This window comes from Trematomus bernacchii, unplaced genomic scaffold (assembly GCF_902827165.1).
Source record: "Trematomus bernacchii unplaced genomic scaffold, fTreBer1.1, whole genome shotgun sequence".
NCBI classification, from domain to species: Eukaryota; Metazoa; Chordata; class Actinopteri; order Perciformes; family Nototheniidae; genus Trematomus; species Trematomus bernacchii.
Window position 1 is genome coordinate 5,358,269 of NW_022987593.1, and position 14,315 is coordinate 5,372,583.

Here is a 14,315-nt window from a genome sequence, read left to right on the forward strand (position 1 = left end):
AGAGGATGTAATTAGAGGAGAGAAGGTGAGAGCTTACACAGGAAGAGATCAGCTGCCACCCTGTTCATGGCCATGTCCGTAAACTCTATCAGAGACTCAGTCAGAGGAGTCTGCAAAGATCAAATAATACAGGAAATGTGTGATGTACTGCGCACAATTCAATACACCAAAGAAAACACAAATTATGAAAACATGGGCTAACATGCTTTGAGTTTTAGCAAGAAGGAAAGCACCTTGGAGAACTTGATCATTTCAGTCGGCTCTCTGGAGTCTCTGTTCTTGCTTTTGCCCTTCATGGAATCTCTGAAAACACAAATGCAGATTAAACAGGCTCACAGAAAAAGCAATAGTAGCAAAACCATGCTTAAGAAAATACTGTATTACGAGTGAAAGTACTAAGTAGTAAGACTTATTATGCAGAATGGTAACAAACAACAACACTTTAATCTTTCAGTTTTTTAAGGTTGAGCTTTTGATGCTGTTTAGTATCTTATCTTAGAAACTAATAATGATGTGTATATCAATTGTTTGTAAATATAGCTGCTTATTGTATGTAGTGAAGAAAAAAAATGTCTCAAAAGTATACTTAAGCGCAGAACTTGAGAAAAAGGCCACTTTCCACCACTGGAGAGCGTTGAGGCCCTCTCTGTTATTCTGTGTGTTTGTGAGGATTTCAGTGTGTGTGTGCACATTTTCTTTCTGGGTCTCACCCCTTCATGTTGTTTCCCTGTCTGAAGTACTTCTTGGCGAACTCCAACATGTCATATTTACTGTCCTGAAGAGCCCTCTCATCCAGATCTCCTTCAGCAAAGCCGTCAAGGGAAACCTTCTGAAAATCAGAGATTGACAGTGAAAAACATCTGACACTCAGATCAGTGTTGCAGACAGGAAAAAAACATGTGTGTGTGTGTGTACCTCAATCGTTTGATCTATCTCATGTGCAGCCATGGTGGATGCCACGGCAACTGCGACTGCTGATGATACATTAAACTGGCCTGCTCCTCCTCGAGGCTCGGACTTGCGGTCCAGCGGCAGCGACAGGAAGTCAGGAGGAGCGACGGCATGGACACACTCGGCTGGGAACGCTCCAGAGCGGCCGAACACAGCACCAAACTTCCAACCTGACACACACACACACACACACACACACACACACACACACACACACACACACACACACACACACACACACAAACACACACAAACAGAAAGAGAGCCGAGGGATTAAAACCACTCATTAAAAGCAAACAGTCCTGAGTGCTTTGTGACACTGAACAAGCCTCCTTTCTGCAGCGGTCCTGATCCCTATCTGCTTTTCCTCTAACAGCAGGTCAGCCTTTCATTTACACAAGTCAGATCTGTATCTGCATGCTTTTCCCTCTTATTTACCAGACTTAACTCTCCTCTCATGGCCACGCTGATAACCTGGCACAAAATGCAGCTTTTGGTCTAATTATAGATACTATACACCTGGGAACTTGTGTCACTTGTGAGGACATCATATTGACTTACATTAAAACCCTGCATTGTTTCCTAACCTTAACCCTACATGCCTGAACCCAACACCTTCACTTAATCGTATATATATTTTGTTAACCCTAAAATCTAAACTCCAAAGCTGTATCTCTGAAAGCTTTGCTTATCAGGATCATCTTTATTTGCCAAGTAAGTGTGCACATGCAAGGTATTGGACTCCAGATTTCTGTTGCTTTCACTGTATATACACAGAAATAGACATACAGCTGTTACAAGGAGAATACAACTGACACATTTGACAATTATAAAATAATGATAGGAGTGAAAAGATTAGGGGTGTTGCAATATACCAGTATTAACAATACCAGATGTACGTTCTCCTTTCATATGATGTTAACATGTAGTGATTTACTGGAAACCTAACAAGGTTTTTAAGGGTGGTTTGGGGTCCAAATGAAAAATAGATGCAGGGAAAATGACAAAAATCTATGTGAAAGCACACACTGGGTTTGTCCTATCAGGTATCTGTGAAGCAATGTAAAATATGACTACACCTCATCAGTGATCTTATTTCAGCTTTTGTGTCCTCAGGAAATAAATCAATATTTTTCAAATTGCATCACCGTCTTCCCTCTGAAAAATAAATCTGAAACAACACTGCATTTATAGTGTGCTGTCACTGCACCTATTTCTCCTTGGCGTATGATACCATCACACCTCCAGGGGACAGTCCAGGATAGTTCATCTATCAAAGCTGTCAGTGTGAATTGATTCTTTGTTTATTATTTATCCTTGGCCATGACACTAGCATCTGGCTACCAAATGCAAGGAGGTGAAGCTTATAGACCTGGTTTTGTTTTAGACTAAAATAAAGGTATTTATGAACACTCACCAAAGTCTTGAGTTTCTCTTTTCAGCTCCTCCAAAAACACCACCTTCTTCCTCACCACACAGCCGTAGTTGTAACCTGGGGGATACACACATAAACACACGCTTGGATCATAGATTAATTTATAAGATAACATTTTTCTACTACATGTAGCAGAGTGTCTCACCCTTCTCCAGCCCGTCCATAACCTGCAGCCTGATGATGTCACCTTTGTGAAAACTGAGCATCGAGCGATCGTCTGTCACAAAGTGTCGCTCTGCGATCACATAATCTGAGTCCTACATGGGAAAAACACACAAATGCATACTCTTACATTGTCATTGCATAGTTATTTGCATTTTCACTACTTTTGGTTATTCCAGTATTTATTTAAATTGAGCATACTGAAAAGTGTGTGCTGTACCTTTTTGATCTCATTGATGAAGGTGTCTATGAGATGTTTGACTTGCGGAGCCTTGGCTGAGAACAGGATCAGTTTCTCGTTGGTCAGATTAAACTCCAGCATGTTCTCAGAGGGGATGGTTACAAACAGGATGTCTGCATAGCTGAAATAAATACAGTGCAGAATGTAATATGATTATGAAATCTGTAAGATATACAGCATACACTTCCAACTCTTATATATAACAATGGTACAGTTACAGTAGAAATTATAAGCGATGCACATTTTTAAAAAAACTTTAAAAAAGTTAATTGGCCTTTGTTCCACTATTTATAAAATAAATACAATTATTATTTCAGTGTATGACTATTTGTATTAAAATATTAACATATATTTTTCAGTCATCGTTTTTCAACTTCTTCATATTTAACTAAATCCATTCACATTATACTAGACATCTTGACCATTTTCCCCTTCCATACTAAACGAAATATGTTACCAAGATATATAATAATGTACTGTCAGGTTATTATATAGCCTGAAAAAGCCAAATCTAAATATTTAGAAAATAAGAAAAAGTCAAGATAATCAGAGGTAATTGGGTATTATTGTCCGTGAAACCTGACACCGAGTTTAAAACAGGCATATCTGGAACATCAAACAAAATTAAACAAAGGTCAATAGACCTAAAAAACAGAACATACGTGTATGGTCGTAAGACTCTGAAGTAGTCTGGAGCTGCAGCGCTGCTTTTTACGGTCTTCAACAGCTTTATACCGCTGTGGGACACGGACAACACCTGCACACCTGTTCCCACACTGCCCTGCACACACACACTGTATGATCAATACAAACTCACAAACACAATCAATAACATTTTCCTCTCAGGGTTGACCATCCTTACCGATGCAGGGAACAGACGGGAGAAGTAAATCTCCCAGGTTTCCCTGGCAGCCGTGACGATAGTTTTCTTCACGTGCTCCTCCACAGGATCCATATTCTGTTCAACCGCGTGTTTAGCTGCCATTCACACAAACAGACACACATGAATGTCAACAAACAAATATGTTAGAGGAATAAGGTCTAAAGAAATGTCTGCAGGAAGAACAGACGGATTACCGAAAAGGCCCTTCATTTTCTGCCTTTCATCCCGCGTGATGCGAACACAGGCCTCTGACAGAGTGTCGTTCACGATCTGCACCAAACAACAGAGAGAGAGGATGTGAGAAATAGCTAACTTTGATATTTCTATGATTTCTGTGTTGTCAGGTCAAAATCCTGAACACAATTGGTGAGAGGTGAAAACAATGGTGAATGACAAATAAAAGTATTCGATTACATGAACATTAAAAGAGATGCACTTTTCTTCAACTGTTACCTGTTTGAAAATGAGATCCAGCACCAGAGGATTGTTGAAGCTGTCTTTCGGATAAAAAACCTGTAAAAGCAAGTCAAATATTCACAATAGTAAAGAATACAGACATTTTGAGAGCTGTTCATGATATGTTTGTAGTTGCATACACACCTCCTTCCTGAGGTACAGCCTCCAGGGAACGTTGGTGTAGGTGTAGTGCTCCTCATTGGTTCTCTGATGAAGTTGTGTCTGGATGGTCTCAATCTCTACCGGAAGCTCTCGAGAAACTGCTCAAAATAAATCGCTTTACTTTTTAGTTTCACCCAATTCGATGTCCTTATTTTTTTATATATTTACTAAGTGTGCATGTTAATGATTAAATCTGCACTGAATGATTTGAAGCATAATTTAGAACGTTTACATTCATGCTGCACATGTTGTTAATTTCCTTTGCATATCTATAAACATCTATGGAAACATGCACCCACAAGTTACTTTCATTAAATAAAGTTGATTTAATTAAAGAGACTAACTCACTTAAACTGCATATTATGGGATGTGGCTTACCCTTTCCCCCTCACATGCAATATGAGGACTGTCTATTCGAGGACAACGCTATGGCAGTTATTACATTCATTCTAGTGCAATAATTACATTCATACTAGTGCATTAATTACATGTACTCCAGCGTAATATTTGAATGTATTTATAGTACAATCAGTGTTCTTATTTTAGTGCAAAATGACATGGTATTTATTTTATTTATTATGTTAGAACCTGTTCTGTACAATTACAATAAAGCCTTTCTTTTTGTCTTGAATCTACATGACTCAAGCATATACACAGGTACCTACAGTATAACTCTGTAAAGTAATGTAGTCGTGTCTGCATTAGAATATGCGGATGTGTACTTTGAGTGAGTGTGAGTACCTGGAGGAGGAAGGGGGAGAGGACGTTGAGGTGTTCTTGTCTTCGTGCTCTTGGTGGGTTTAAATCCCGCTTCTTTAATTGCAGACGCAGATGGTGAGGGGGCAGCAGGACGTTTGGGCTGGACAGACACAGAAATGTTCCCCTGCATGACTGATTTCACTGCCAGCGTGCTGCATATTCTGTGTGTGTATGAATGTGTGTGTGTGTGTACCTGTGGAGCCGGTGGGTTTTCCATCTGAGGTTTGAGGATCTGTAAAGCTTCATCCCGAGGGGTTTGCTTCTTCCTAAACCTCCCCTCTCCTCTCCTAAACACACACAGTGTCAACAGCACACATTACAGTTTGCAGAGTTTTCAAATACACTACCGTTTGTACTGTTTAATATGTGTTTGTTATGTGTGTGAATACAATATCCCTGGTGCTGTGTGTGTTCACTGTGAGCATTAGCATCCCACTCAGTATCTGTATAGGTCATTTTTTGTAGCCATGGTATTATTTAATTCTGTGACTGAAGAAAGCATCAACTGTTGTGCGATACATACAATTATGCATCTGTGTGTGTGTGTGTGTGTGTGTGTGTGTGTGTGTGTGTGTGTGTGTGTGTGTGTGTGTGTGTGTGTGTGTGTACAAGACGTCACCTCTTTTCTTGCAGCAGCATGTCATCCGATGGAGGTGGGGAGTTGTATCTTTTGATGATTGCTTAAAAGGAATAATATAAACGTATGAATTATGCAGATAACACTTTACATTTTTTCATCGCTCACATCTAAATACCATCCATTGTTTCTAGAAATCAAGAAATAAATACGTGTATCAACTTTATGATCATCTTTCAGTCATTCAGTCAGAAATATTTAAAAGCTTTTAAATTCAGTCACCTTGCACATCTTGGCTGGGGAGGATGTGCTCTGTGGTGCGACCTGCTGAGAACTTCACCACCTCGCCAGCAGGGGGCAGAGGAGTCGTCACCACTGGGGCTAAAACACACACACACACACACACACACACACACACACACACACACACACACACACACACACACACACACACACACACACACACACACACACACACACACACACACACACACACACACACACACACACAATAAGGTGTGATGCTCTGCTGGGAAAGGTGTTCTTTCAATTTAGATTTAAGGGACTGAGGGGACTTTCTCTCCTGCTGACTCATGTTTTCTCTGTCTCTCACTCTCTTACCAAACTTCCTGACTGGTTTGTCCTTGTTTATGGGGATGCCTGGAGCCTTCCTCCGAGAGCCACTGTCCTTACCTGACTGAACCTGAAAAAGCCACACGGAGAGGAGAGAGAGTTTAAAATGAAGGCTTTGCAGACATTACATATTGTCTCTTGAGATTGTGTCTCAGCCAGGACAATGTTGAGGCTAAGTAAATGGTAGAAAAGGGACTGTATAAATACAGGACTATGAATGCAGCACAGTAGAATTCGTTTTTAGAATTTGTCTGTGAGGTTGGGTCGAAAAATGTCATGTCGCACTTATGCTCATTTATCTCAAAACTGGAATCTAGAAACTGCATGGTGCATCACGGCATCTTATTGCATTATTATCTCTATATTTTGCATATACTTTTATTCTTAATACTGTGAATCTTTCGTTCAATATATCTTTGAACATTCTGTCCAAATATTTCCATTTTAAATAGTATTTATTTTAAAATATTTGTATTGTAAAAAAGTGCTGTTGTTCTTCTTGTCTATGCACCAATTCACCAAAGCAAATGTCCTGTATGTGAACATTTACTGTAAACTGGAATCTGATTCAGATCCACACAATCTCATGTGACTAAAACATCATTAAAAACCCCTATTATTGCCCTACAAAAAGAAAAGTATAATCACCAGACCTCTAATGCTGCAGACACTGACCAACATATTCAAAAGATGCACCACATTCAGAAGACGCTGAACATCTGCACCGCCCTCAGTCTAGTTTATTTTGAGATTTTATTGGGAGTTTTCTCATCCCATTGACTGATTTTGATCCATTCTCTGCTCTGTAAGCAGCTCTGTATTTGTTCTTTTGTTTAGTCTCTGTTAGTTTTTATTTTCCTTTAGCCTCAGTGCGTCTCTCAGACACTTGAGTTGTTGATTTGAATGATTAATTAAAAGGACATATTTTCATTTCATTTTCAAATACACTTGCTTTCCCTTTCATCATCCTACATACAGTTCTTTATTTTATTTCTAACAAACCTCTCACTCTATCCTTTTAAGGAAACTGCATCTTGTTTTGAGGACAACATTTTTCCCGAGGGACTGTAGCTTGTTGTTGTTAGACTTTACAACAACAGCAACTATAACATCTTTCATAAATTAACAAGGACTGAATCATTATGTAATACGTCAGTCTGGACTGTTACCTCACATGTCTCAGAGTTACTGACCCGTGAAGAAGCGTTAGCCTGGGGCTGTGTCGGCTCAGTTTTGGAGGAGTATGTCTGGGGCTGAGGCCGAGCTTCGGGTCGAGTCCTGGGGTCCGCAGGAGGGTGTGAGGGAGTTTGTTCATGTCTAGAAGGGGGGGAGTAGGGATGCCTGTGCTGGATGTCTGCTGCACCGTAAGGGGTGGGGGTGAAGTTAGCGTAGGGGCTGGGTGGAATGTTAGCATATGGACTTGGGGGTATGGAGCCGTAGGGGCTGGCAGGTGCATACGGGCTGGGAGGGTGTGTGAGTATAGGGCTCATGGGGGGGCTTGTGATTGGGGAAGTAGGGGGGCTCGTCATGGCCATGGCCTGCATGGTCATCTGCTGGGCCTGAGAAACAAGACGCGTTAACTCCAAAACAAGAACTGTGAGAGATAAACAGACGCAGATCCAGACGGAGGGTTTACCATGATGATGGCCTGCTGGTTCACGATCGCCTGCTGCTGCCGGGACAAAACAGCCTGCTGGGCATCTGGAGGAGAGAGGAGGAGAAACACAGTAAACAGGAAGGAAGGATGACAAATGATGTGTAATGAGGGGGTTCTTTTCTCTTATTTTTCTTCACGCTTGATACGAACCAGGTGTTACAGGTGCCACGGCAGCGAGAGGAGGTGACATCACGCCTCCCACAGGAAGGACTCTCACAGCTGTGGACAAACACACATCATATTTTAAGAGTGTGTTTTTCTTTACACTTGGTAATGATGAATTGAGAGTTTGAGGTTCCTTCAGTGTGTTATTATACTGTATGTCTATGGCTATGTACGTGCTCTTTTATTTCAGTGCCTGGATTAAGTATAAAATTGAAGCTCTCAAAAATTAATGAACACAGTAAGTGGTTCACAGCATGAACACTACTTTCCCACAGTACAAATATGATGCATCAATTAAAGTTGTGTGGCAATATACCTGTCAGTAGCAACATGATTTACTACATTCACTAAAGGGAGGTGTTCAAATCTCCTTGTGCATTTGAATCATAGTTAATGGACCTCATCTTGCAGTTTTTAGTGTTTAGTTTTATTTAGCTAAAAGTCGGAACATTTGATATCCATGTCCACCCTCTAAAGATCTAGCTCACTCAGTTCTTAATGTTAATCCATTTAATAAAGGGTCTGTGTCCAAAATATATACATTGATTCTGAATAACTGCCCTCCCACATGGGATAAAACTAAAGAAGCATGGGAAGGAGATATTGGAGAACTTACAAAACAACAAAAACATTGTTTCACGTATACACACCTCTTCTTTCTGTATTAGACATGGAATAATCCAATTTAAGGTAGTACACGGGCTACATTACTCTAACGACAGACTCGCTAAGATTTTGCCCAGTGTCGCTCCAACCTGTCCCAGGTGTTATTATTCCCCTGTTTTTCCATGTTCTGGTCATGTCCGTCATTAAGCAGTTTCTGGGCTTCGGGTTTTTAGGGTTTTGCAACTTTTTGTCATAAATGTTGGACATACTGTATTTGTGAAAAACTGAAAAATAAAGTTACAAAAAAAGTCGGAACATTTTTAGTTATATTGTAGTCAAAGAAAACCATAACCATGTTATTTTTATTGTTCATTGTTAAGTAAGTTGCACTGATTCCTCCTGACTTTACATAGTGTTCATACTGTATGGTGTGTGAAGCAAAGGACATGGAACTGCTTATTTGTTGTCTCCTCTTTTTTTGCTAATGTATATAAAGTAAGTCTTTTTGACTTTTCCCTGTCTTTTTTTGACAACAATATTGCAAGATCCCAGTTAGTGATTCAAGACGCTGGTGCTATCTCATCGTTGCTCTGTCTTAATACAGTAACAAAGGTTGTGAGAAAAAATGTTGTTTAGTTTAAATTGAAAATGATTCCTGCCAAACAGTAATCCATCAAGTGAATGAGTGAACGAGGGAGGTATTTGAAACAGAGCCTGTGTTTTTCACTGACCTCCAGGTGGAGGTGGGGGGCCGGTTGACTGTCCTTGCTGCTGCCACCCGCCTCCAACCCCCCCAGCCCCCTTCATCCTGCTGGACAGTCCTGCGGCTGATTCTGCTTCCTGTGAGGACAGACAGAAAGACATTATACTTAAGAATCAGATTACAACATGAAAAAACAAGGTACAGTATATTGGCTGATATGTAAGTATCGGCTGATGGCTAATGATGGCTTTTCATTCAATCAATCAATCAATCAATCAATGTTTATTTATATAGCCCAATATCACAAATGTTACATTTGTCTCAGTGGACTTCACAGTTTGTACAGAATATCAGTATGACAATACGACACCCTCTGTCCTTAGACCCTCACATCGTACAAGGAAAAACTTCCAGAGAAAAAACCCACAGTTTAAAGGGGGAAATGGGAGAAACCTCAGGGAGAGCAACAGAGGAGGAAGCTGGGTTATTCGGAACATGAGAGTACACAGGTACAGACAGACAGAAGGAAGAAGTAAGGTGTCCCCCGACAGTCTAAGCCTATAGCAGCTAAACTAACGTGTCTACGTACATGCACTCCCTTAGGATAGGTTGAGGGAAAGGGGTAGTAAGTAAGAAGTAAGGAACAGAGGTGGAGAGGCACAACGTGTCTACGCACATGCACTCCCTTAGGATAGGTTGAGGGAAAAGGGTAGCAAGTAAGAAGTAAGGAACAGAGGTGGAGAGGCACAACGTGTCTACGTACATGCACTCCTTTAGGATAGGGTGAGGGAAAAGAGTAGGAACTAAGATGTATGCGCCACATCTATACCATGAGCGCATTGCTCCTAAACATTTTTTTTGGCACAATCAACAGTTGTGCGTCGACTCGGCAGGGATCAAGGCACGTATATGCCTCTCCCTGCTTCCACCGTCTACACACACAACCAAATGACATACCATCAGTAAGGAAAAAGAGTAAGAACTCAAATGTATAGGTGAAGAGGCACAACGTGTCTACGTCAATGCACTCTTATTAGATTCTTTTATCAACTAAGCTTTATCAAAAAGGAAGGTCTTAAGCGTACTCTTCAAAACGGATAGGCTGTCTGCCGCCCGAACACAAACTGGAAGCTGATTCCACAAAAGTGGAGCTTGATAAGAAAAGGCTCTGGCTCCCATTGTACTTTTAGAGACTCTAGGAACAACCAACAACCCTGCATTCTTGGAACGCAATGCCCTAGTTGGACAGTCGGGTATAATGAGTTCTTTAAGGTAAGATGGCGCCTGCCCATTAAGGGCTTTGTAGGCGAGAAGAAGAATTTTAAATTCTATCCTGTGTTCTATAGGGAGCCAGTGTAAGGCAGCCAGAACAGGAGTAATGTGGTCCCTTTTCCGAACTCTGGTTAGTAGACGTGCTGCAGCATTTTGAATCAGCTGAATTAACTGAATCTTTGGTACACCCTGATAATAAAGAGTTACAATAATCCAGCCTTGAAGTAACAAATGCATGGACTAGTTTCTCTGCATCGTTTTGAGGCAAGATATACCTGATTTTTGCAATGTTACGTAGATGAAAGAAGGCGGTCCTTGAGATTGATTTTACGTGGGCGTTAAAGGATAAATCCTGATCAAATATAACACCAAGATTCGTAGACGGTTTAGTGTGGTCCATTGCCGGCGTGGTAGGTCGTCTCCTCCTATGGTGCCATCTCCTGGGTCCCAGATGTAGCGATGGATGCGGGAGGGCCCGGCTATCTCCCACTCCTGCTTCCAAGCAGCCACCAACCATGCATCTCTGGAGAGGTCCTCAGAGGTGGAATTGAGCATCTCTTGTGCTGCCTTGTTGTAGGGGAGGCGGGACTTGAGCCTACTTAGAGGCGCTGCTGTCATTGTAGTGTTATGCAGGATGTGCCAGTCATGCTTTTGAGCTTTCCTGGCCAGGGCGAGGGTGTCAGCCTCCTATCGGAGGCCGGCCGGAGCTATTCCCGCGAATCCTCCACAACTGATCTGTGTGTTCAGTGTGCTCCAAAGAAATGTCACCAACACTAAAAATATATATTCAGAGGAAGTTTCGGGCTATGTGGAGGCGATAACAAATCATGGCAGTAGAACAGTTAAATATACTGTGACATGTTTTTTCTTATTTTTTTGCAGAGTCTCTGGTCTCCTTTATTTTAACCGGTTGAAATCCAAGCTGACTCCACTGAAGGAGCAAACTAAAACAATTTAAGATCTGCCTTTTAAGCCAAAAGGGGATGTATTTAATAGTAACAGATAGGTTTTTTGCTGGAGAATTTCTTCAACTTGTAAGTGTCGATGTCAACAGTAGTGCTATAGAGACATACAGGGAGATAGAAAACAGACTTTTGAATGTTGGATCAGAGAAATCCCCTCGTAAGTGAGCAGCCGGTCCATCAGAAATCAGCCGCTGACCCATACATCCACAGCAGTGTGTGTCTGTAGGCCATGTCTCATTAAATAGTAAGCCCTTCATTTGCCAGAGTGTCAGTTCCTCGTAAGTAGATCCTTGCGTTGCCTGGGTGGGAAATCACGTGGCGATCTAGTCGCTGTGACAGTTACGGTAACTGGGTAACGTAATAGGTTGCTGGGCGGGAGAGGTCTGTAGAACACATCTGATACATGCTAATTCCTGTCAGCCACATCCGATATCACGGCTAACATTCAGCACGTCGCTGCCGAAGACTGATAGATCCAACATGGCCAGCATTCACTGCACCATTGACCAGACTTAGTACCAGCGGATTTAACTCAATCAGAGACAATCAGGTCGTACTACAAGTGTCATTTTCATGACAGGGGTGTAGTTTAAATGTTGTGGTGGGTAATGCCTTACAAATGAAAAGGCAACGATTTGTCACTGCTGCCTTAACTGAGCAGAGAGCAGTAATCTAACACTGCATCTCTGGCAATCTGCTAGGACAGTTTTATGTTAAGTTTATATTTAGAGCACATTTAAAAACAGCAAAAGTCGACTTAAGTGCTGCACTGTGGTAAAAAAAAGAGTGACATAAACAATAATAAGGTAAGAGCATTGATTCAACTAGAATGCAACAGTCTACTGAATAAAGCTAAATATTGGTGAACACAAATGCTTAACTATCATGGTACTGTAGGTTCTTGGTTGAGTTTTAAATGATGTTAAGGAAAGGGGCTGATCTAATAGAAAGTTCAAAGTTTAGAAGCCATAAGTGCAAAGGCCATACAATGAGAAACCTACTGTAAGCTTGGCCTATTCTAGTGACCGATCACACAATTTGATGGGTTTTAATGTAGCCTTCTTAATAACAGAATTTGCACATGCAAATCAAAACACATTCCTGCTGTTTAAAATAAAAACTAGACAATACAGTATTTTCTTTTGTATTCTTAGCACCTTCGTTACATTAATTACCATTACTATATTTCTTATGTATTATAAATAAACCTAACTGTCTTCTTTACTATCTCTGTAGTGCAAAAACTACTAAGAGAAATGGAGCATTACAGGACCTGTGCAGTAACCAACAGTAAATGGTTGACAGAGGAATCCCCTCTCATGAGGTCAAGTGTGTCAGTGTGAGTAAGAGATGTAACTTACTCCAGTCCCCTCAGACAGCACAGGGTCAAACAGGCTGTCCAGATAACGATCCATCCCTCTCTGAGGCTCAAAGTCTGTGAGGAGGAGACGAGAGCACTTCAGCCTCTGCTGTCTGTATATACGTTTCTGTCTTTGTTTATGTTTTAGCCTAAATGTTTACCTTGTCCATCATAGCCAGGTAAGGCTGAAGGTATGAAATCATCCTTCTTGTCAAAGCCACCACCCAACAGGCTTCTGTAAAACAAAAAAACAATTACACTCATTTGTCAGTACTGAAGCAGCGGTGGATGAAATACACACACCTGTTACATAAGTAAAGTACAATTATCAGCTAAATGTTAGAAAGTCTTAAAGTTAAAGCACTTGGCCCAATACGCTGTTGAATGATAACATATAATTGCATCATTGCATAGGTAACATTTAAAGATACTACAAGGAATATTGTCCAGATTATGAAACAATGTAATACTGCTCTTTATGAACTACATAAACAAACAAGACCATCAACAAGAACATTGGCTTTATACAGAGTTAGTCTTAATGCCTGTAATCAGAAATTAAAAATAAATAGCATTTTATGGCACACAGACCAGAAAGATAATTGTATTTTTGATTATATTTTAGTAGAGTCTAGATCTTAGAGGGAGATAATGAACTTTTTGTTCATTATCTCGCTCTAAGATCTAGTGGAGTAAGATTATAAAGTAGCATAAATGCTTAACTATAATACCCACAATTGCACACAAGTATAGCACATTCTTCTGTATTTAGTGAATGTGTGTCTCACATGCTGGCATTGGTCCGCACTCGGGTCGGTTCCTGTGCGGAGATGATGAAGTAGCTGCTGTGTTTGGGGAAGTCAGCAGGAAGCTCCAGGTCCGACATCAAGTCCAGAACGTAGTCTGAGCCCTCCAGCTCCACCCACTGCGCCGGCTCCTTCAGCACCACCGACCAGCCCCGACGGCCCTCCGTCACACCCCTGCACACGCACACGCACACACGCACACGCACACGCACACGCACACGCACACGCACACACACACACACACACACACACACACACACACACACACACACACACACACACACACACACACACACACAAACAGAACAATATAATAATGCACGCAAATCTGCTCTGATCAACAGTTCCACCTGAACATCTTCTTTCCTTTTCCCAGCTTGTCATTGTAAACCAATCCATACATTAAGTGTAAGATACAATGGTGTGTCAGGGTTTTGTTCAATAGGTACAAATAAAATACAGAGTGGGGCGAGAAGGGTTATGTTCTAATAAAATAAAATACTCAAAATATCCAAGTCTTTC

The 14,315-nt window shown here is 41.1% G+C and overlaps 1 protein-coding gene across 1 annotated transcript in view; it reads right to left on the reverse strand.

Annotated features, from left to right (window-relative positions):
- LOC117481575 (unconventional myosin-XV-like) overlaps positions 1-14,315 on the reverse strand; it is a 44,012-nt gene that overhangs the window by 7,609 nt on the left and 22,088 nt on the right. The window contains exons 38-61 of the mRNA XM_034129304.1: positions 13,776-13,967; positions 13,149-13,222; positions 12,989-13,062; positions 9,419-9,527; positions 8,067-8,135; positions 7,896-7,960; positions 7,453-7,818; positions 6,248-6,329; positions 5,909-6,007; positions 5,669-5,729; positions 5,243-5,336; positions 5,032-5,149; positions 4,273-4,388; positions 4,126-4,185; positions 3,867-3,942; positions 3,652-3,767; positions 3,452-3,570; positions 2,769-2,910; positions 2,532-2,643; positions 2,369-2,443; positions 916-1,121; positions 711-829; positions 234-303; positions 38-110 (exon numbers count right to left, since the gene is read on the reverse strand). Coding sequence (XP_033985195.1) covers positions 38-110; positions 234-303; positions 711-829; positions 916-1,121; positions 2,369-2,443; positions 2,532-2,643; positions 2,769-2,910; positions 3,452-3,570; positions 3,652-3,767; positions 3,867-3,942; positions 4,126-4,185; positions 4,273-4,388; positions 5,032-5,149; positions 5,243-5,336; positions 5,669-5,729; positions 5,909-6,007; positions 6,248-6,329; positions 7,453-7,818; positions 7,896-7,960; positions 8,067-8,135; positions 9,419-9,527; positions 12,989-13,062; positions 13,149-13,222; positions 13,776-13,967 — 2,687 coding nt within the window. The remainder of the gene's footprint in view (positions 1-37; positions 111-233; positions 304-710; positions 830-915; positions 1,122-2,368; positions 2,444-2,531; positions 2,644-2,768; positions 2,911-3,451; positions 3,571-3,651; positions 3,768-3,866; positions 3,943-4,125; positions 4,186-4,272; positions 4,389-5,031; positions 5,150-5,242; positions 5,337-5,668; positions 5,730-5,908; positions 6,008-6,247; positions 6,330-7,452; positions 7,819-7,895; positions 7,961-8,066; positions 8,136-9,418; positions 9,528-12,988; positions 13,063-13,148; positions 13,223-13,775; positions 13,968-14,315) is intronic.